We start from the raw sequence: 21,634 nt of genomic DNA on the forward strand, positions 1-21,634 counted from the left end.
AATATGATGAAAAACCGGCCAAGTGCGAGGACTCCCATTCCAAGGGTTCCGTACATTACATCCGTTCCGTTTATGTGAAACGTGAGTGAAATGTCTGTAAAAAACCCGTAGGAAGGGGTCGGATCAAAAACTAAGTAATTAAGTCCGACTCACGCTTGACAGTTGACTGCACATTTTTAATAGGTTTTCCTGTGATCTATAGGTAAAGATATATTTTGTGTATTTTTTTTTTTCAAAATTTTAGACCCAGTAGTTTCGGAGGTAAAGGGGGAATGGTCATTTTTTGCCCATTTTCTTGAATGACTTCTAAACTGTTTATCCTAAAATTATAAAAAATATATATTTGAGATTCTCACAATGAGCTCTTTCATTTGATATGTAATACGATATAGTTAGAAAAATTTTATTTTTTAATTTTCTCTTTTACCCCCCCAAAAGTGGCCCCCGTGTTTTATATTCGTTTATTTACGTTACATGTCCGTCTTTGGGTCATAAACTTACATATGTATACCAAATTTCAACTTAATTGGTCCAGTAGTTTCGGAGAAAATAGGATGTGACAGACGGAGAAACAGACAGACGGACAGACAGACAGACTGACAGACAGACAGACGCAAGAGTGAGGTACGGTTCCTTCTGAGGTACGGAACCCTAAAAAGTATACTATAGTTTACTTTTGGTAAGTATACTTACCATACCTGGGATAATTTGGGGCACTCAAATATACTAAAGTGACGTATGACGTAGTATAATAATAAATTACCAATATAAGAAGCGGTACCGAATAGTTACTGCCATTATTTTCTTTTCGAATCTAGAGATGGTCCCACAATATGGAGCTTCAAAACATAGGATTATTTATTACCTATACCTTGTAGGTACTTTCGTTTGCTACCCACGAACGTAACTAACTATCGGTCCAAAAAAATCCATTAAACAATTCATAAAAAACCAAGGCAATGTATTCTTCATAAATATTAGATCTGATGAAACAAGGTCTAACTAATGACAAATCTGTTAAAACTAGAGCTTTAATATTTTAAATAACACAAAGGAAACTTGCTTGAAGATATTTATATCGTCAGCCTTTGCAAATCCCGATCACTTAATTCTTCTCGGCACGAACTAAGAAAAATCCAATAATTGGAATGAAAGCGTTCATTGGCGCGTTCGCTGAGATTTTTCTACAATAAATGATAACTGTTTTGATGCAAGGTTCGGATACCAGTTATATTTTCAAAACGTGAATCTATTTTATTAGAAGTCAAACATATTAATTGCGTTTAGTGTTTTTCATCAGTTGGAGTTTTATTTTAATTTTGTGCGAATAAACCGACTCAGAACATTAAAACAGGTTTTAACTTAACCACGTCTTATGCCCCTCCACTGGGCCGCTGTGTTAAACAAAAGCCTTAAATGTTCGTATCCTGAGGAAAACTTCCGACTATTCGATATAAAGCAAATGTAAGCTGATATTTACCTGTATATTTAATTATTTATAGCCAATTCCGAACCCTGGTTTGAGAAGACATAAAACAGAATAGAAAGATCAGTTTCAATCGGATTTTTATAGAAGATGCCAAGGCCGGAATTAATACAAATCTCCCAAGAGGCCCTAGAGTCTAGGGACTCTAGGGCCTAGACAAACAGTATGCGTCACTAATCAAACGATTATTCTGTTTATTATTAATGTTTCAGAGTATTCGACATTGACAAAGTTATAAAACAATGTTTTACGGTATTTGTATATAATTTGTGGTACGTGTGAACATCAGATATTATTATAAATTATATAAATGATAAATGAGCGCCACTCTTTGTAAATTAAATTATACTTACAAAGTAGCTACATAATTATTAAGGCCTGAAGTATGATTTAATGATAAAATAAGGCCAATTCCTTTAGTAGTCAAGATTGTCCGTTAGATAGAAAGATTCGAACTTACATTTTGATATCTAAATGATGTAATTTTTTTATTCGCGCATGCATTTCTCAGGAGGACGTGTATTGGCGCGGGCGAGACGCACGGGCGAATGATAACAAAAACACATCGTGTCCCGGTGTCTAATTTTGCCCTAAACCCGGAAATTAAAAGCCAACCCTAAATCATTTACACCGTATCTCAATAAACAGTAACCCTACGCTACGACATAGTAGGTCTTCGTTTCGCTACATTACACTTTTTGCGTAAGGCCGAGCCCAATCTTCATTATTTATTTATTGTACTAATGATATTTACTGACCTCGGAATCTGGGCCATGTTTATCGTCTCGCTTTCAGTGTTTGTATCACAGTCACAGCCCTAGTAATGGACCGGATAGAGGCTTTAGGCTATTGTCTATTCAAAGACAATTTTGTGTGAATGCATCAGGAAACAACGGTATCTTATTAATGTGTGAATTTGTGTAATGGTCCAAAAATATGTTAACATTTTTTTTAAGTAAGAATTTTTTGACTCACGGAACACCATAGACGGCCGGGGTTCAGGCAGACCGAAAAGGAGATGGCGGGACGACTTGGACGCATTCTACCCCAAATGGTGGGAAAATGCCGATGACAGGGTCGAGTGGAGAGAAAACGAGGGGAGGCCTTTGCCCAGCAGTGGAACACCATAGTAGGCTATTAAAAAAATATTCTTCTTCTTCTTCTTTGTCGTGTCCTCAAGGCTGAGGGACGTGACGACACTTCACCAGTGCTCTCCAAGCCGCTCTATCCTGGGCCCAGTGCATGTTAGCCTGTAATGTGGCCTTTGTCCTTGATGTTATTCTGTCTGCCCAACGCTTGACCATATGTCCATCCCTAAGATTCCTTGCCATACGGCCAGTGATTATGAGCTTTTCCAAACTATCTGGCCCTTTCTCAGATGGCCGAAGCAACCAAGTACACGTTGGTTGCAAACAGTGGAGAGCCTCGTTTTAATGCATGCATTTGTACGGCTTTCAGTCCATGAGATCCTACGACGGGTTTCGGTTTTAATTAAATTTTAGCGTAAAGCCACAGGACTGGCTGGGATCTGTAACTTAAAAATAGATGATGAGAATACTGAAATCTCTATAACAGAAAACTACACGCCAAAAGGATGGAATGGCTTACTGTTAGGTATCCGCCACTACGCCGACTTGAAGGGACGCGTTGCAAACAACAGTGCCACTTGGAAAATATCTGAGAGTCAATCTGAGTCTTACTTCTATCGTTTGTAGACGATGACGGGCTTGACACGAGTTGTCACTTTACTTCAACTTGGTTCAAATATCAGTTTCATACTTAACGCTAACCAGGTATGTTTGGGACTTTTGAGAAGTTCATATTAAGGTATCAACTTAGCGCACCACGCTAGTGTTAAGCAGGACCAAATGAAGGACTCCAAAAAAAAATAGAAACGACAACGGATCCCAACGCCCATATAATACGTATACCTACTTAATATATTAATACTCGGTACTGTATTCCTAGTTACCCCCCTAAACATAAACAATACAGACCGCAACTGCCACTTTGGCAGAACCAATTTTGCTGACTTACATTTGCTTACTCGTTCACAGAACGTTTTGTCTGTATTCTAATCTTGTAGCTAGTATAACTTGGCATCGAGATCCTTTGAAACATTTATAATCGGTAGCACGTTGACTCTGGTTTTACGAGGCACTTCATTCGTGATGAATAATGCTTTAGAAGCGTATAAATAATTCAGTCGACGCAATTCAAATCCGAAGGTTTCCTTGTTTACAAGTGTATTGTGTATATTCGTATACCTGAGCTCAAAAATGACCCCACGGCTACTGTGTGGAAAACGAATCGACTGTGCTCGGCGGAATTTGACAGCTTTGGCATGTGGCATAACATGCCAGCCCATATAAAATTATTTATTCAAAAAGCCACATAAAATGCCTTCTTGTGCGGTAAAATGGTGCCAAAACAATTCAATGAAACACAAGAAAATGAATTGGATTAATTGGTTGTGTAAGTGTAATTCCTGAACTTTTTTTGATTTGATTTCACTTTAAGTTGGAATGGCATGGAGTTTATACTTTTGTGTATTTGCCATTTTTACAGAAATTTGTCTCCCATAGAAAAACCTCTGTCAGAGGTTAAATTGGAGATACTTCCCGACTACCCAAGATGAAATCCATTTAATTGATATAACTTATTCGTAACATGATATTCCTAAAAGCATAAAACAAGTTGTGAAAATGGTAATGCAATTGTGGCATTGTGGAAAACGGCAAGTAAAGATTGTCAAATTGCGTTGTTCAAAAGTTTTCAAAGTACAATGTAATAAAAATGAGAAAACTCAAACAATTTCATATCAATATGGTTTTATTTTTACTTTATAGTATATTACATACAGACTACAAAAATAAATAAACTGCTTCATGATATCATGATTAGCAATAGATAAAAAAATATACCAGATAAGTCACTGCTACAGTACTGTAGACACCTTTCTCAACAACTGGCCGGAGGAGGCACTATATCGGGAGTCGTGGAAGACAAGGGGAGAGGCCTTTGCCCAGCAGTGGGACACCATAATAGGCTAGTAAAAAAAAATTCACTGCTACTTTTTTTTACTGAACCAATCCTTACCTATAGATCTTGTTTCGAGGGTTAAGAGGTCGTTAAAGCCAATGACATATACGTATGATACCTACGTTTACTCATAGGTATTGAGCCGATTGCGTTCAACGTCTAATCTTGTTGAAACAATATGACGAATTACTAACACATAATAGATATATAAATATAACTGTGTCACATGTTTCAAGATACTTTTACATGTTTTTGGTTTCACATGTGCATATCAGATAGCGTTAAAGCACTGCTTAAGTCAATTGGTCTGATGACAAATTTTCATTAATGGTACTAAAAGATCCGGTGTGTTTTTAGGATCAAGTGTATGTATGGGACCCGTTGTATTAAAACAATACAAAAGTCAGAAATTTAATGTTAGTCAAAGTCCGACAGTCGTACTTCACTCGCGAAACGCTCCTAACAAAACGACAAGTGAACGTGGCGTCGAGGTCACTGAGAGCCCATCTTGAAGTATGGACAAAAAAAAAGAAAATTTATTTTTTGTCGGTGAAATATTGCGTTTATGTATATAGGTATAGTTGGGGGTCCCTTTGTTTGACATAATTATTGGAAGTCATAATGTAATGATTGTCATATTATCATTAGTCATAATTCTGAAACCGTTAACTTTTCAGGATTTTCGTCAAGGTATCCTATAGATAGGTTAGGTTAGGTTAGATTTATTTTATGGCAATCCTGAAAAGTTAAGCGTTTCTGAGAAAAACCAAATTATGACTAACGAAAATGTGGACAAACAATACATTATGAAATAAAACTATGAAATCGGATTATATCGCGTATATTGAATTTATAATACATCCCGACGTTTCTAACCCTTTACAGCGTTCGTGGTCAACGGGTGACTGAGGAAAAACTACAAAATGTAAAAATACCCACATACTAAAAATAATGAACCACCACAGACTATAAACTTTAAGGCTGGTTGTACATGCAAAATCGGTTCATAAGGCGCGCCAGTTATACGCGATATAATCTGTTTTCATAGTTTTATTTCATGAGTAACTGTCGCGGTAACCGAAGACAATATTAAATACATTATGACTTATAACTATATGGGAAACAATAGTTGCCCAGACCCATATAGTTGCTATACAATCATTTTTTGGATAAAATGTAAGGAATCGAATGGTACCCTTACTTTTTACCTTTTTGGAAGTTTAAAAAAAAAAAACTTAAATTTTGAATATTTCAGGTCCTGTATTTTGTTATATATTATTTTAATATCCACATTATTGTGATAAATTGCTCATTTGCTATCTATTTTACTAGATTTTGTTATAAAATTCAACATGTGTCATCATCCCTATTTAGTTTTTGTCAGCGCCTTAAGTTGCTCGAGAAATATAATAAATCATGCTAATATTGTTGCTTGCTTTTAATTGCTTTTTCCTTAACTGTAATAACGAAACAAGGAATTAATGTAGGCTAATTAATATTCTGAACAGTATGGTTCGTTTAAATGGCGTAGTTAAATTCTAGCATCCTTTCGTTTATTGCTTTTGTTGGCGCGGATAAGATATTTGTAGGCTTTTGCTCATGAATTTATGCAATAAATTATGTCTGTGTATCCTAGTTGGGCAATAAAGCTTTAAGGCTATGGGATGATGGGGAGAATTTCTATTGTCAGTATCATAATATATAACTCTTATTGGGTAAAATCCGCCTGTAGAAACATATCTTTATTACTTTTTCTTTCTATAAATCTATGAAAATGGAGACAGTCAGTCATACATAATACTGGTATATTACAAAACGCAGTGGAACATGAAAACCTAACACTACACACACAGTTTACGCATTGCGGCGTGACAGAACTTCTAACTACACATACACTGAAACCAGTTAATAATGTCGTTGTCGTTCCGCAGTGCAATGCTAACTTTGTCGCAAACACGTGGTGAGCAATAGGAGATACGGTAGGTAAGTGTTTATCTTAAGACAGTTCTTTAAAATTAAAATATGTGACGCGATTGGCAATCGCGCAGGTTTAAAAGTTTTACCTCAATAACTCTGAAATCAGACTTCCGATTATAATTGTGCTAGACATATCCCTCGGCTATATCTAGTTTATACTAAGTAAAATTATATTGCTGTGGTATGCAGGGTAACGATATACAATAAAAACCAGCCAAGTGCGAGTCGGACTTGCGCACGGAGGGTTCCGTACCATTACCGAATAAAACCGCAAAAAAATCACGTTTGTTGTATGGGAGCCCCATTTAAATATTTCTATTATTCTGTTTTTAGTATTTGTTGTTATAGCGGCAACAGAAATACATCATCTGTGAAAATTTCAACTGTCTAGCTATCACGGTTCATGAGATACAGCCTGGTGACAGACGGACAGCGGAATCTTAGTAATAGGGTCCCGTTTGTACCCTTTGGGTACGGAACCCTAAAAAAAAAGGAAGAAATAGACACTTTTTCGTGATTTTTTTTCTTGTTTCCGTGTGATTTTTTCATGATTTCCTTTGTAAAAATGTGTAACAATTTAATATAAAGAACCGGTCAAATGCGAGTCGGACTCGCGCACGAAGGGTTCCGTACCATTATCTATAAAAACGGCAAAAAATCACGGTTGTTGCATGGGAGCCCCCTTAAGTATTTATTTTATTCTATTTTCAGTATTTGTTAACAGAACAACAGAAATACGTCATCTGTGATAATATCAACTGTCTAACTATCACGGTTCATGAGATACAGCCTGGTGACAGACGGACAGACAGATAGACAGGCAGACGGACGGACAGCGGAGTCTTAGTAATAGGGTCCCGTTTTACCCTTTGGGTATGGAACTCTAAAAAGTTCAATTTTGCGTTAGCCCTTCTCAATTCCTTAAACAGAAAGTTTCATAAAAATAGGTAGTTCTGCGAAAGCACGTTGTCACAGTGTGTTCCCTCATTTTGTGTCATTCAGTTTTTATTTGTAACATGCATAGTTTTAATAGTTTTAGGTAGCTCACAAGAACCGCGATCTAATACGGCGGAATTACGGAGTAAAAAAACTAAATTAGATCATAAAAAATAATGTACCTTCTAAACTGTTCACGGTCTAGTAACGAAAATTTGTATAAAAATTAAGCATATCATTTACAATACTTGTGTATTAACAAAAATAAAATAGGCCGCTTAGTTTTATGACAATTAATTATTTTTCAATTTTCTTCACCTACACCCGGGTCAACTTTGGGACAACAACAACCGGGACATCTGATAATATAAAAACTAAAAATTTCGCAAACGATTAGAACTATGCATTTTTCAAATAAAAACTGAATGAGACAAAATGAGGGTTTTTAACACACTGTGCGTACTGTGTCTATATTTATATGTCTATATTTTAAGAAAAGATCAGATTTTTTAAGAAAATATTATTACCTATTAGAGGGGTGGGACGCTTTGTTACCAACACAAAGTGCGATTATTCTGGCTTCTATTATGTAGAGAAAAGTGGTTTTCGGAGTCGGTTCAATTTTAATATTGCAAAGATTCCAGGAAATTATGTACCTATAGAATATTCCTCGCAATTTATTACATCGCCGAAAAAATAAGTATAAATCTATTCTCGGGTGTATGGCTGTTACCAAACCAACTTACGAAGTTGGATTTTCATTTTCCCCCTAATGGAACATAATGGCGCCTGGAGATAAATGACTACTTAGAACTAGGCTATTTCCAGGCAGCCGTGCCTATCGAAGGTGTTTCCTGAAATACGGGGGTACACGTGACGGATATTTTATTAAAGGTGCTCGTGGTTACTTCCGCGGCGCGTGCCAGTATTAAATCACCTGTAAGTACATTTTTTGTTGTTATGGTAATGCGTGTTCACCAGTAAATAAGAAGCAGTACATATAGGATTGCTAACGACCGCTTCTACATTCAAACATAGTCCCCATTTTTAGGGTTCCGTACCCAAAGGGTAAAAACGGGATCCTATTACTAAGACTCCGCTATCTGTCTGTCTGTCTGTCACCAGGCTGTATCTCATGAACAGTGATAGCTAGACAGTTGAAATTTTCACAGATGATGTATTTCTGTTGCCGCTATAACAATAAATACTAAAAACAGAATAAAATATATATTAAAGTGGGGCTCCCATACAACAAACGTGATTTTTTTGCCGTTTTTTGCGTAATGGTGCGGAACCCTTCGTGCGCGAGTTCGACTCGCACTTGGCCGGTTTTTCTTTTTGGATATTGGCATAATGGAAAGTATTGTTACACAATTCTTTCCATTAATAATATACCTATTTACAACGGTAAATAGGTATATATTAACCATAGCGATGCCTCTTTGTGTATTTTTCTTCGATTTTTTTATTATTAGTATAAAAGTTAGCTAATAAAATTCCATAAAAATTTATGGAAGATCCAACTTTTTTTAATAATAAAGAATCTAAACTTTCGACGAAGAAGCATAGTTGCATATCTGAACTTAATCCTTAAACAAGATGAATCACACCCCATTTTAACGTTATTTCTGGCTTTACGCGAATCTGGTTATATTTTATATCACCGCCGTTCATAAGGTGCCGTATCCCGAGATTACTAATGTGCTCCATAATACGTTTGCTTATGTTTGTCGTGCAATATTACACTGAGCTGAGAATAGTAATTTATCAAAGTTACGATTTTTTGTTATTTATATATAAATTAGAATATTTTGGGTATACAGGCGTTTGTAAAATTAAACTTTACCGCCCGATGTGTTGCAGATTTGTTATTACCAAATAATGTTCCGTATTTTGTATATATTACCGCCAATCATAACGTGTTGCGCGGCGTGCCCGGCCCGGATTACGCTAATGTATATTCAATGAGCGGGATATATTTCTAAAGTCGTTACAATAAGCCTTTATTTTGCAACAAAACGGGACAATAAACGCGTCGTTAGGTTCGCGGGCCTTTTTTGTTATTTACTTTCTAATTTAACACACAGCGAAATGGGGCGCCGATTTGATAAAGATCGCCGAAAACTCGGCTTTAAAGGAGACATTAAAGTGTTTCCGAATTAAAATATCGCATGTGACACCTCTGGAGTTGCAAGCGCATAAATTCATCACTGTCGCTCCGTTTGCTTGCCGTTGTCTTTGATTTGTTTCCACTTTGCCCTAAGTAAGTATTCTTAACAGAGAAAAAACAATTCACTTTTCAAACAATAATACAATAAACTCTTGGTTTCTTCCAATCTCCTGTCACAAGACCAATAGAAAACCCCGGTTGTAACGGAACAGTGAACCGAATAAAAAGATAATTGAATCTGGGCGCTCCGAATATTCCTCCAGTCCGCCGGGTTCCATTCGTGAACTGTTCAAAACTACTATCTTTCCAACTTTATTGTCCAGGAAACGGTGCTGAATTTACAACAGAGTGCTTGCTACATTGTTTTTTGTAAGCTTTTTAGTAACCAAGCGCTCGTTGGCAGCATATTAGCATTTTAGTTTGCTGAAAGTACTAGAGCAGAGCGGGTTTTATAGCACAATGTTGTGCTGCAGTAAATATGTTTAAAGAGACTGGGTCGCCTCTCATTAGGCGTAACGAACTCTACTGAAATGTCATTCCAAGCGCTCGCTCAGCCGAATGCTTTTAACGAACCGGTGTACATACCTTAATCCATATCTGCATTCTCTAATACGGAAATTACTTTTTACTTGTGTTCAATTTGATACATTTTGGTGTGCACAGGCATTGCATGACCTAATTTCACGTCTTCCGTTCCATCACCGGACCTCAAGTCGAAGAGACAATCCTTACTTTGTCGTTTCGCACGAACCGATTTGCTTCGTATATCTCAACGGAAACTATTGATAACTGCCGTCGTGCCTCTTCTCTGACAAATTCGTCTAGGCTATTCCTAAACCAGCTTTGTCGTCACTTTCCCCCAAATGAGACTGGGGTCCATTACTGGTTATAAACACAAGATTGCTGGTCATCAATGAAAAAGCTACCTACGTAACTCGAGGTCTTGTTATCCAAGCATATCATAGTAAGCGACTGCGGCGCTCCCTCAAGTAATGGTAATGCTCGGCCTGAAATTCAAGCATAACGAACGCTTTACTGCGCCACGTCCACTTCATACGACATTAAATGTGAGAACTCCGCTTTATATGCAAATTATGGTGTATGACCGTGCTAGATTTTAGGTTAACGTACAGATTATCGTGAGTTGCTGGGTGTAGCGTCGCTTGTGTATATAGTGACACTTTGGTGACTCATCAGTTTCGTATATAGTTAATGTTTATGTGGGTTAAAAGATGAGTTAAGGTTATGTGTCTTTCCTATATCATAAACGGACTTTAAAGCGTAATTTTCTTACTTTATCCTTATAGGCATGTTAAAACCTCTAACCATTTAAAAGGTGTATGAAAATAATCGTAGAAAAATGTATCCAAATCGTTAACTTTTGTAATATCCACAAAAGATGCCGATTTTCCCGAACCCACGTACCGTAAATTTGCTCAACATTGCCTACCATGCCCAATATATCCTATATTAAACAAAACGGCTATTCTTTATAAAACAGTTGTCTTTATCTTACTTATTCCTATTCTAGTCCTTTCCTCTATTTACGGTAGGTACTCTGTATTTCCTGATTTATTATTAGTATCCCTTGAATCCCTTCTAGATACATAAATTGAATGACAACGTTCAGTTTTGTCTTCTTAACAAAACTTTATTTCTAGTTATAAGACACAGGTAATAATAAAATTTTGACCACATTCTATTTGACATCTATACTGTACCATGGTTGCCTATGCATGGGTACCTACTAATGCTGAAAGAGCTATGTTATGAGGTTATGTAGTAATACATTAAATACCTAGATCTTGTTTCGTTAAATAACAAAATCCGCTGCTTTAATTGCCATATTTATTTACAGTTAAATATTACTTACATCGAAGTGGTCTTCACACATAAAAACATTTATATGCGCTAAAATGCTCTTTGGGTCTCTTCGCGCTAGTTTTAAACACATTTTTCTTTTTTTGGGATTCGTTGGAATGGAAACAAACGATTTGTCTGGATTTTTTATAGTCGTACTTGAATATTGCGGCACTATACACCATTTATATACATTTTACAGTGAAATAATGAATTCAATGCACATAAACCATAAGATTAACTAAGGTCATTGACTGAGTTTACTTGCGCGTGACGTCACACGTGTCACGTGATTAGCCCCTTTGCAAAAACAGCGTTTAAGGCGCGTTCAAAATAAATAAACTTTAACATTGTTTTTTTTATATTTAATACAGGAAATTTCACGGAAATATCAATGTAGTGTAATTATTAAGTCATAAACAATAAAATAAAACCATTTTCAAAAATTAGTCAAATAGCCTATTCGGTCAGTAAGCGGCTTATTCGCCCCTAATTTATCTCCCTCTCCCCTGGAGGCGGAACTTGAAGTAAAGTTGACAGGTGGATACGCTAGAGGACTGTAGTCCAGATAAAACCCCATACAAACTTTCATCCCTTTTTTAACCCCCTTAGGGGTAAAATTTCTTAAATTTTTATAGCCTATAACCTGGCCGTAGTTTTTTTCGACAGATTAGTAAAGTTTGCATCAAAATTCGTTCAGCCGTTTTCATTTGATGCGCGGTCAAATAAACAGACAAACAGACAAAAATTCTAAAAACTGTTGGAACGTTTTTCGAATATCTTCCATGTAAGACTTTCGACCCTCTTCCGCTTTATTATATGTATAGATAGATGATGTAACCATACACAACATAGGAGATGGCCTCTCCTATGTTGTTTATGGTTTGCGTAGCTAATTAGTTATTCATGGAAAACAACACAGATACCCACGGGGTCCAGCATTTACTTGTACTGGAATTCCGAACTAGTACATTTACATAAAAACCTATTTGACGCAGTGAACGGCCCATTAATTCTTATTTAAACATTTATTTAGGGCTTGGGTTCCTCGCCGTTAAACGATGGAGATGACTTTTACGGAACGATACCATGTTAATAAGGCTGAATTGACTGTATGAGCACTTTGTTTAGTCCGGTTATTAAAACAATATTCTAAACTTTCTAAAGTATAATTTAATTGCCTTCGATTACCGCCATAGTTTTTCATGAGATAGAACTATATTTCTCCAGTTTACCACGAACACTGTAAAAAGTTTGAAACGTCGGGACAAACAAATATTATATTATAAGGACATCCTTTTACACAAATTGACTAAGCTCCACAGTAAGCTCAAGAAGGCGTGTGTTGTGGGTACTAGACACACGTACTGGGTGGTAAAAATTAATGGACCCTGGAGCGTGTGCCTTAAAACCTTAAGTTAGCTCATTTTACCTAACGGAAACATTCTTTTGTTTATAAAAAGAAACAAAACTGCATTCATAAATTTTTCATTTTTTTCCGCTTGTCTAAAAATATTCTTGGGTACTAAATATTCGATTTTATAGATATTTTGTACGACGGACGAGAGTCAGACCTAATGTTTCTTGGATAAATGTTATCATTAACATTAACTGTATCGACTAGTAGAATAAAACAGATGTTTATTTTTTAGAATTTTTAGTCGGTTCGATTCCCGGGTGAGACAAGCGAATTAAAAAAAATCCTTGAATGCAGTTTTGTTTATTTCAAAAAATAAAAGGAAGTTTCTTTTAAGTTAAATGAGCTAACTTAAGGTTTCAAGGTACTTTCCCTCCAGGGCCCATTTTTTTTTCCACACTGTATAATAATATAAAAATACATAGAAAACACCCATGACTCGGGAACAAATATCTGTGCTTTTCACACAAATAAATGCCCTTACCGGGATTCGAACCCAGGACTTTATAGGCAGGATCACTACCGACAAGGCCAGACCGGTCGTCCAAGAAAAAGGAGAAATAAAATTCATACCTGTGTAGAGAGATATGTAGATGGATGGAGGTTTATGCTATGTCGGTTGAAAATGTTGAAATCAATTTACGAATAATAATAGGGATGATGACACATGTAGAATTTTATAACAAAATCTAGTAACATAGATAGCAAATGAACAATTTATCACAATAATATGGATATTAAAATAATAAAATTATATATTTATTGTGAATTTTGATGTTATTAATTTAATTTATTGTAAATTTTTATTTCGTTAAATTAATTAATTTACTATTTTAAATATTAACAATAGATTTTAAGTCACAATGTACGTCCCAATGGATCCTAGTTATCTGAATAAAAAAATTATATTATTATATTATGTATTATAAATGTATACTATTATATTATGTATTATTATGTATTATATATGTATTATATTATAAATGATAAAAAATACAGGATCTAAAAGTTTCAAATTTTAAAGTTTTTTTTAACTTCCAAAAAGGAATATAGTTATTTGTTATACAAGGGTGCAAAGTTGTATTTTACCCGCGAGTGTGGAATTGAAACATGAGCGTAGCGAGTGTTTCAACACACGAGAAGTAAAATACATTTGCACCCGTGTGTAACACAAAACTTTTCCCCTCACTATAGCGAGGAAAGTGCAACATCCACAGGCGTTAGATCATCTTCATCACTGGAATTACTATTTTTTTACGATATTATAACAGAAAACACTAGAAATTCTGATTTTTACGTGAGTCGGTGAGAAGAACAGTAAAATTTTTGTTGACAATGTTGACATTTCTGTTCTGACGTATGAAATGTCAACGATGCGTTTTGAAATTGCATCGACTCAACTTGTGCGTTCAGAATTATATTTAACATCATTATAAAAAATCTAACGTTTCTTATGGAATTTTAAGGTTTATGACTTAAAATTATTAAATAAAGCTAAATTTGGTATTTTTTATTAGATTCTCAAACCATTTATTTAATGATAATTAATATCGAACGAACCATTATTATGAGCGTTTTACGTTTTGTTACCTGTCAAGCTACTTAAACACGCTCCATCCAAGGTCAAATTACTTTCCCCACTAGTGGATAAAATGCGTTTTTCCCCGCTTGTTTTAAAGGATAATAGACGGCTTTCCGAGCTAGTGAGGGGAAAAAGTCTACTTTATGGCATCTTTATGCCATTCGATTTCTTACATTTTATCCAAAAAAAGATTGAACAGCAATTAAATATATGCATAAACGCAATATTTCACCGACAAAATCGCAATTTTTCATATATTCAAGACCGGCTCTCAGTGACCTAGACGTCACGTTCACTTATCGTTTTGTTAGGAGCGTTTCGCGAGTGAAGTACGACTGTCGGACTTTGACTATCATTTCTGACTTTTGTATTGCTTTAATGCAATGGATCCCATATAGATATTTGATTCCAAAAACAAACCTGATCGATTGATACCATTAATAAAAATTTGCCATCAAGCCTATTAAATATATTTTAATCACAAATACACATCTCTTTAACCGTAATACACAGAACACTGAAGCGTTATTTTACTTGAAATTTCTTTTATTATCTCTTTGTTTGCCATGTAGGATTGTGCGGGCTCTAGAGGTTCAAAATTAATTATTGTATTCTCTTATACATCACTGGCTCTACTGCGGGCAACGGATCTTCGCTATGCCGCTACGTTCGCTTACCGGGAAAGGAAATTGAGTGTCAACGTTTTACACCGTTCTCGCTTTTTCCACTATTTTCGCTTGCATTATATAGAAAATCACGTTTCTCGGCGCAGGAAATAGGACTGTTTTTCTCCAAGTGCAAAATATTTAAAACAACAGGAATAAATTGATCACCTTTTATAACTGAATCTTTAAAGCTACTTCGAGAAATTGAATATTGGTAAATGCTCGGTAATGAAGTTAATTTAAATAAAATTGCCATTACTGTGAGTTTCAAACTTCAGATAATATATTGGTTCCTAATAAAATTGCCTCAATTTATGCTAACCGGCAATTCGATTGGCAGCGTACTTAGAAATAAATTCGCTTCCTTTCCTACTTGTGTCGCTAAAGGGACCCAATTTTGGCTACAGCAAATACTATTTTATTTAGATTTCCATTATTAGTTTATTTGGCAGACTGGCGTACTAAGTAAACCTAACGAATGAGATTATCGACTATTTCAATTTGCATAGTTGATTTAGCTGTCAATATGATATGAACGGGACGGGTCGACCTCGTAAATCTCGGAATAAAATATGGGGTCAAATAAATATAAAAGAGAATATTAAAGAAACAGCGTACCATATTACACAGGTCACGAAATGCGAACCATGCATAGGACGCCGCTGGAATTAAATCATGATTTATTTATAAATTGCAGAGCATATATCATCTAATCATGGAAAAAACATGTTGTTGTTCTTTTATTGACGTCAAGTTGGTGTGTAGCAGAATAAAAAATAATTTCGTTTGTTTATTACTGGGATGAAATGTATTTCCTAAGTTATTAACGTCGAAGTGAGAGAAAGTATGTAGTAAGAGACATTTTAAACAACATAACATTAAATCAAAAACTGTCCAAGTGCAGACCATGGCATCCCACATTACTTTATTTTATTCGTTGTAGCCGCAAAAAAATATTTGCTACACGTAAAAAATTAAAAACAGTCTTCAAGGTTCATGATGAAATACAGCCCGTTAGCATGCCCGATGGCAAACAGACTGACAGAGTAGGCTTAGAAGTTGGGTCCTGTTTGTGACCCAAAACATTGTTTATATCTACTTGAAATAACACAAAAGTAAGACTGTGATGCATTACTTTTCGCTCCCTTGACTTATGCCATTCCTTCTATTCGTAGTATTATCTGTAGATGTACTGCTTGGGGTTGTTTTACATAATGAATTATCAAGCTATATATATATATTGTTTCGACAATTTATAGTCTATACGTGATTATCATTACTTAAGCTCTATTGCTACCCATTACACAAAACTGAAACCAAATTGTTCTGCGTTGTCGTTACTGTCGTTAGTTAAGGGGAAATTATCCTAAACGAGCGCGTCTGAGTATCGTCGCGTAATCTAATCGCTCTTGCCATCATTTACGCAGTATTCTATTGTCTTATCTCCCGCCGGCGGGGCTCAGGTCCTTATAACTTTAGCCCCAAGGGTCGTACGTTATATATAGCCGTTACATTAGATACTAAAAGAAAAGTTACTGTTTAAACAGCCGCGAAAATAGGTTACGTCTCGTTAAAAGTTCCTAGACGGGCGTGTCGCCTTCAATTTAGTCATCTTTATGTGGAACTACGGAAAGTACCATAGTTTTTTGTTAGTAAACCTTATAAAGATTTAGGTTTTTCAACGGAAGTCATTCCTGTAACCAAAGAAAATATATAGGATAGAGGGGTACTGTCATAGTAAATTTTGTAATCACAGTAAATTTACTGCCATCTATCGACACACGATTAAATCTAAAAATAAAAATATCAAAAAAATTATATATAGATAAATGATTTTTATTGTTTGTATTTATTATTTTTATATGATTTTAACCCATGTTCTTTTACTGATATGTGTTAAAAATAACAAACGAAACCGTCAACGCCATCTAAACGAGAATAGGCCGAAGGTTGGTATTTGTGGTAACGCCATCTGTGCGAGAATCAAATTTTCTTGATTTCCGAGGCAAGGGTCCTAATTTCATATGGGTAGTTCGCTCCTTTCGTCACTAATGATAATATCTAACAACTCGATGATGTCTCGAATTATTGATCTCTCGGTAGACACTAGGTATTTTCCTTTGTCTCAGAAACATTTTTTCACCTTGACTGAGTGTTTAACGCCTTTTTAACCGCTTCAATCTTTATAGATCCAGTGTATATAGGTAGATCCAAAATGGATCTAGTGAGATATGTTTTGCTTCTTAGATCTAAATTTTATGTCGACAGTTAACCGGCTTGATTAAAAAAAAGTTTAAAAACTATTTTCACTTAGGGATGTACATATATGTTTAATATACAAATATATTTTCGGTGTTTCCTTACGATCAGTGACTTTCATCAGTCATCATTACTCGTTTCATATTTCACGAACGTCCACACCAAAAACACACATCAGCATATTGTGATTAACTATGTTTACGGCGTTAATTGTCATTGTTTGTTATTAATGACGCCAGCCGCCCTCTAAAATTTAAGCCGGCATAATTGAAACGTGAGAAGTTCAAATTGCAAAAAATTATGTTTGCCTGAAGTAAAATATCTCTGGTGACCTTGAGAATTAATACCATGATTTAAATAAACGGGGTTCGTTTTCTTCACGGTTCATCTTATTTATCGGCGCAGCCACACCTAATACGATATACGAACATTATTGATTATACGTTCTATTTTATAGAAAGTTTGTGATTGACTTTTATCATTAATTAGTGTTTTCCAGGTAAAGCCAGCTGTATAAAATACTAGGTAAACTAATAGTATGTATTCTATAGACATTCGTCGCCTGTTCTAGTTAATTAATTATTCCTAATTAATACTGAAGCTAGATATAAGTACTGTTGTCATGTTTTGTGGTTGCAACAATACTTAGTTCAAAGCAGGCTAATTAACTAGTGACATTAAAATAAATCTAATTTGCAATACTTGTGTTCGCAAGTTCAAATCTAATTCATTCTACGGAATTAAATACAATCCTCTGCTGGTCATCCGTGCGGGAAACGATGTAATTAATATACGATGTATCCTAATTTGTTTTTTTCTTATACATTATTACATTCAGGTATTTGATATAATTACTAAAAAATCATGACACGTTTGTAAAAAAAATCTAAATGGCGGATTTGGACTCCCAAGGTCTACAGCTCACAGAGCTACTTCTTTACAACATAGTAACATGTTAACATTGTAAGTAATCCAGCTAGGCAGACATATAGTAGATTGTTAACCAAGGGATGAAAGGCACTCATTTCTGCCGAGGTATTTTGGGGCTCGAACGCAGTGAGAGCGCCAATAGTCCGAGGAAGAAATGATGCCTTTCACCCGAGTTAAACACTCTACTTTTCATTTCGAATACGAGGAAAGTAAAATGCATGTTTTTTTTAAACATGACTAAGTATACATTTTTATAGTATTTCTTGAGGGTACTTTCAATTAACAATTCAGACAAAAGTATCGTTATTTATGGAATGGAGAGTCAAATATCAAAATGAAAAATTTATTACAAATCCATTTAAACTCAAATTTCAATTGCGTATCGTAAAAAAATTAAAAAAGTCGTACTTCGAACGTAAAATGCTCTAGTGCAGACACGTATCATTTTCTGCGCACCTTTTAGAACAACAATGACCCTCTTTCAGAGCATGAGAAATGAAAAAACTATTTATGTTTAAGTTTTACACCCCGCAAGGCTTTTAAGCCCTTGGCCATAAATTTCGTTGCGGAATGCCTGCACCATGCGCTGGACAGAAGTTGGCGAAACTCTTACGCGGTTATCACACCGATGCGAGTTCGCACGTCGCGTCGCTTCGGTTTATTCATGGGCATGACAGCGCTATACGCGTATATAGCGATGTAGGCATTTAATGTGAAGACCGCCTTATAATCCAATTCGGTTTTTCCAATTTTTACCTAACCTTACATAGCAACATGATTAAATAAAAATATTTGCTAGTAAAGTTAGAAATTACCCTTCCCTACTTAATATCTATAAAATCCAATATATAAATTAGCAAAATCGGATTAAGTCTCACCTCGAAATCCTTCCAAAGATATGAAATTTGGTATGTATGTTAACTAAAGGTCTATTTTTCATGTCCACACTATTTGATATTTGGGGACCTCGAGGAATCGCAGCCATCTTGGAAAATGTGTACCATCCTGGAGAAATTTGCGTTTTACTCTAAATATACGTTCTCTATGAAAATATAGTGTAAGGCAACATTAAAGCTTATTAAATTCTACACAAAAAAGTCCTAGATAACTTTGCGGAAAAAATACATCTTGTTATAGAAAATAATATCTGAATCCAGATTTAGCGTTTATACCCTTTCAGGGGATATTCTCTTAATATGAAACTTGGAGGAATATGAATTCCACTTTTGTATATACATTTGTACACGTTCTACTCCAATATCAACATTTTACTCGACTGCGACTTAAACAGAAAGTAGGGTTATGGGTTTAAATACTGAAAATCAGTACACCCTGTAGCTCAGGATACTGGACGGATTTTTAAAATGACATATCGGTAGATTCCTCTTGCCCTTCACAACCTGTTTACACCTGTTTTATTAAAGAAAATTTAATACAGCCGCCTTGAGAGGACGCCGAATAGTAAATCATATTTTTACTTCTAGCGCCTAAACTATTGAGTGGATTTCGATAAAATAGACATCAGTAGATCCATAATTGGTACACGAGTGCTATGCAATACAAATTTACTGAAATACCTTACCTTAGTCCTTAGTACTTAGTATATCGATTTCGAATACCTAAAGGCGGACATATTTAAGAGTTAGTCGATAAACTTTTTTCTCAGTCTAGTTATAGGTACTCGAAGTTTTAATAATGTGGATGGTAATAAATAAGCTAAGAAACCTAACAACTATATTTTTATGTCCTTTAGGCAATTAATTTTTTAAAGGTTCACACATATGACAGCTTACTTTGATGAATATCTACCCGCCATTACCAGTTTGCCGATATTGGATACGGGCCTATTACTTTTCTCACTTAACTGCGGAATCTACGTGTTCATATGATAATACCTTTTTAGGGGTGGTGAGACCTTCATAAATGATGATTTATTGCTCTTGTTCCAGATCGGCCTTCGACAACGTGAAAAAAACGAAAGTCGCCATTAAGAAAATATCGCCCTTCGAGCATCAGACGTATTGTCAGAGAACCTTAAGAGAAATCAAAATCCTTACACGGTTTAAGCATGAAAACGTAAGTTAACATTTTATTTGTGACTACGAACTTACATTCCGATATCAATATTTATTATCGTTCGCGCGTTCATTTCGCTCGCACGGGCGGATGGTAAGAATTTATTAACATGACATCATCTTGATGTCGAAACGTAAGTTCGATCTATATTTAACTCGATTGTCGCACTCGTAGCGCTACGCCGTAGCTAGTAAGTTTAGTTCTGTTATTGTTTGTATTTGCTACGGAAATACTTTGTAGGGGCTTGAAGGCAATCTGTGACAGCAGTTATATATATGTATTAGTAAATAAGGCAAATAAAATGGATAAAATATTTTTAGGATATGTTATTATTGCTATACGCAGTAACATCAACATTACCTATACCTCGGATACAACGTAAATAGTTATTTACGATACAAGTGCGGAAAAGAGGAAATTCGAAACGAGTGGCCATAAATTAAAACACAACCGCAGGGAGTGTTTTAAATCGACACGAGTTGCGAATTACCTATTCGCACGTGTATCGTACAACGTTGTACAGAACATATGGCCCTTTAAACTTTCGACATATGCACGAAAAGTGCTCTTTACGCACTAGTGCGAGAAAGTAGCACCATATGTATACTGTAAAATACTTAATAAACATTTTGCGGTTACTAACGATTTTGGCACTAATTTCTGAAAGTTATAAAGAAAAGTGCTCAATTGGAACAAGCAAAAAAATCATTTACGGCCCAATTTGAACAATGCTTCTAAGATGTCACAGCGATACGATACAGATCTGTCAGTGTCAAAACTGACGTTTTTGGTTATAGAAATGTCACTTTAGTCACTGACAGATTTTATCCATATCGGTATCCAAATCGGTGGTTTGACGACCGGTCTGGCCTAGTGGGTAGTGACCCTGCCTGTAAAGCCGATGGTCGTGGGTTCGAATCCCGATAAGGGCATTTATTTATGTGATGAGCACAGATATTTGTTCTTGAGTCATTGGTGGTTTCTACGTATTTAAGTATTTATATATTATATATATCGTTGTCTGAGTACCCATAACACAAGCCTCCTTGGGCTTACCGTGGGACTTAGTCAATTTGTGTAAGAATGTCCCTATAACATTTATATTTATTTATTTATTTATATTTTTAAGTATTGTTCGGATATTAGTCCAATACTTTCAATCAAAGCGTACTGAGCTTGTTCTAGTTCTAATTAATGAATTAATTAATGAAGTTCTTATGGAGTCCGATGGAAT

At 35.4% G+C, this 21,634-nt stretch overlaps 1 protein-coding gene across 1 annotated transcript in view; it reads left to right on the forward strand.

Annotated features, from left to right (window-relative positions):
* LOC134742007 (mitogen-activated protein kinase ERK-A) overlaps window positions 1–21,634 on the forward strand; it is a 75,709-nt gene that overhangs the window by 25,961 nt on the left and 28,114 nt on the right. Inside the window, exon 2 of the mRNA XM_063674925.1 lies at window positions 20,274–20,400. Coding sequence (XP_063530995.1) covers window positions 20,274–20,400 — 127 coding nt within the window. The remainder of the gene's footprint in view (window positions 1–20,273; window positions 20,401–21,634) is intronic.

The sequence above is a fragment of the Cydia strobilella genome, chromosome 6 (assembly GCF_947568885.1).
Source record: "Cydia strobilella chromosome 6, ilCydStro3.1, whole genome shotgun sequence".
NCBI classification, from domain to species: Eukaryota; Metazoa; Arthropoda; class Insecta; order Lepidoptera; family Tortricidae; genus Cydia; species Cydia strobilella.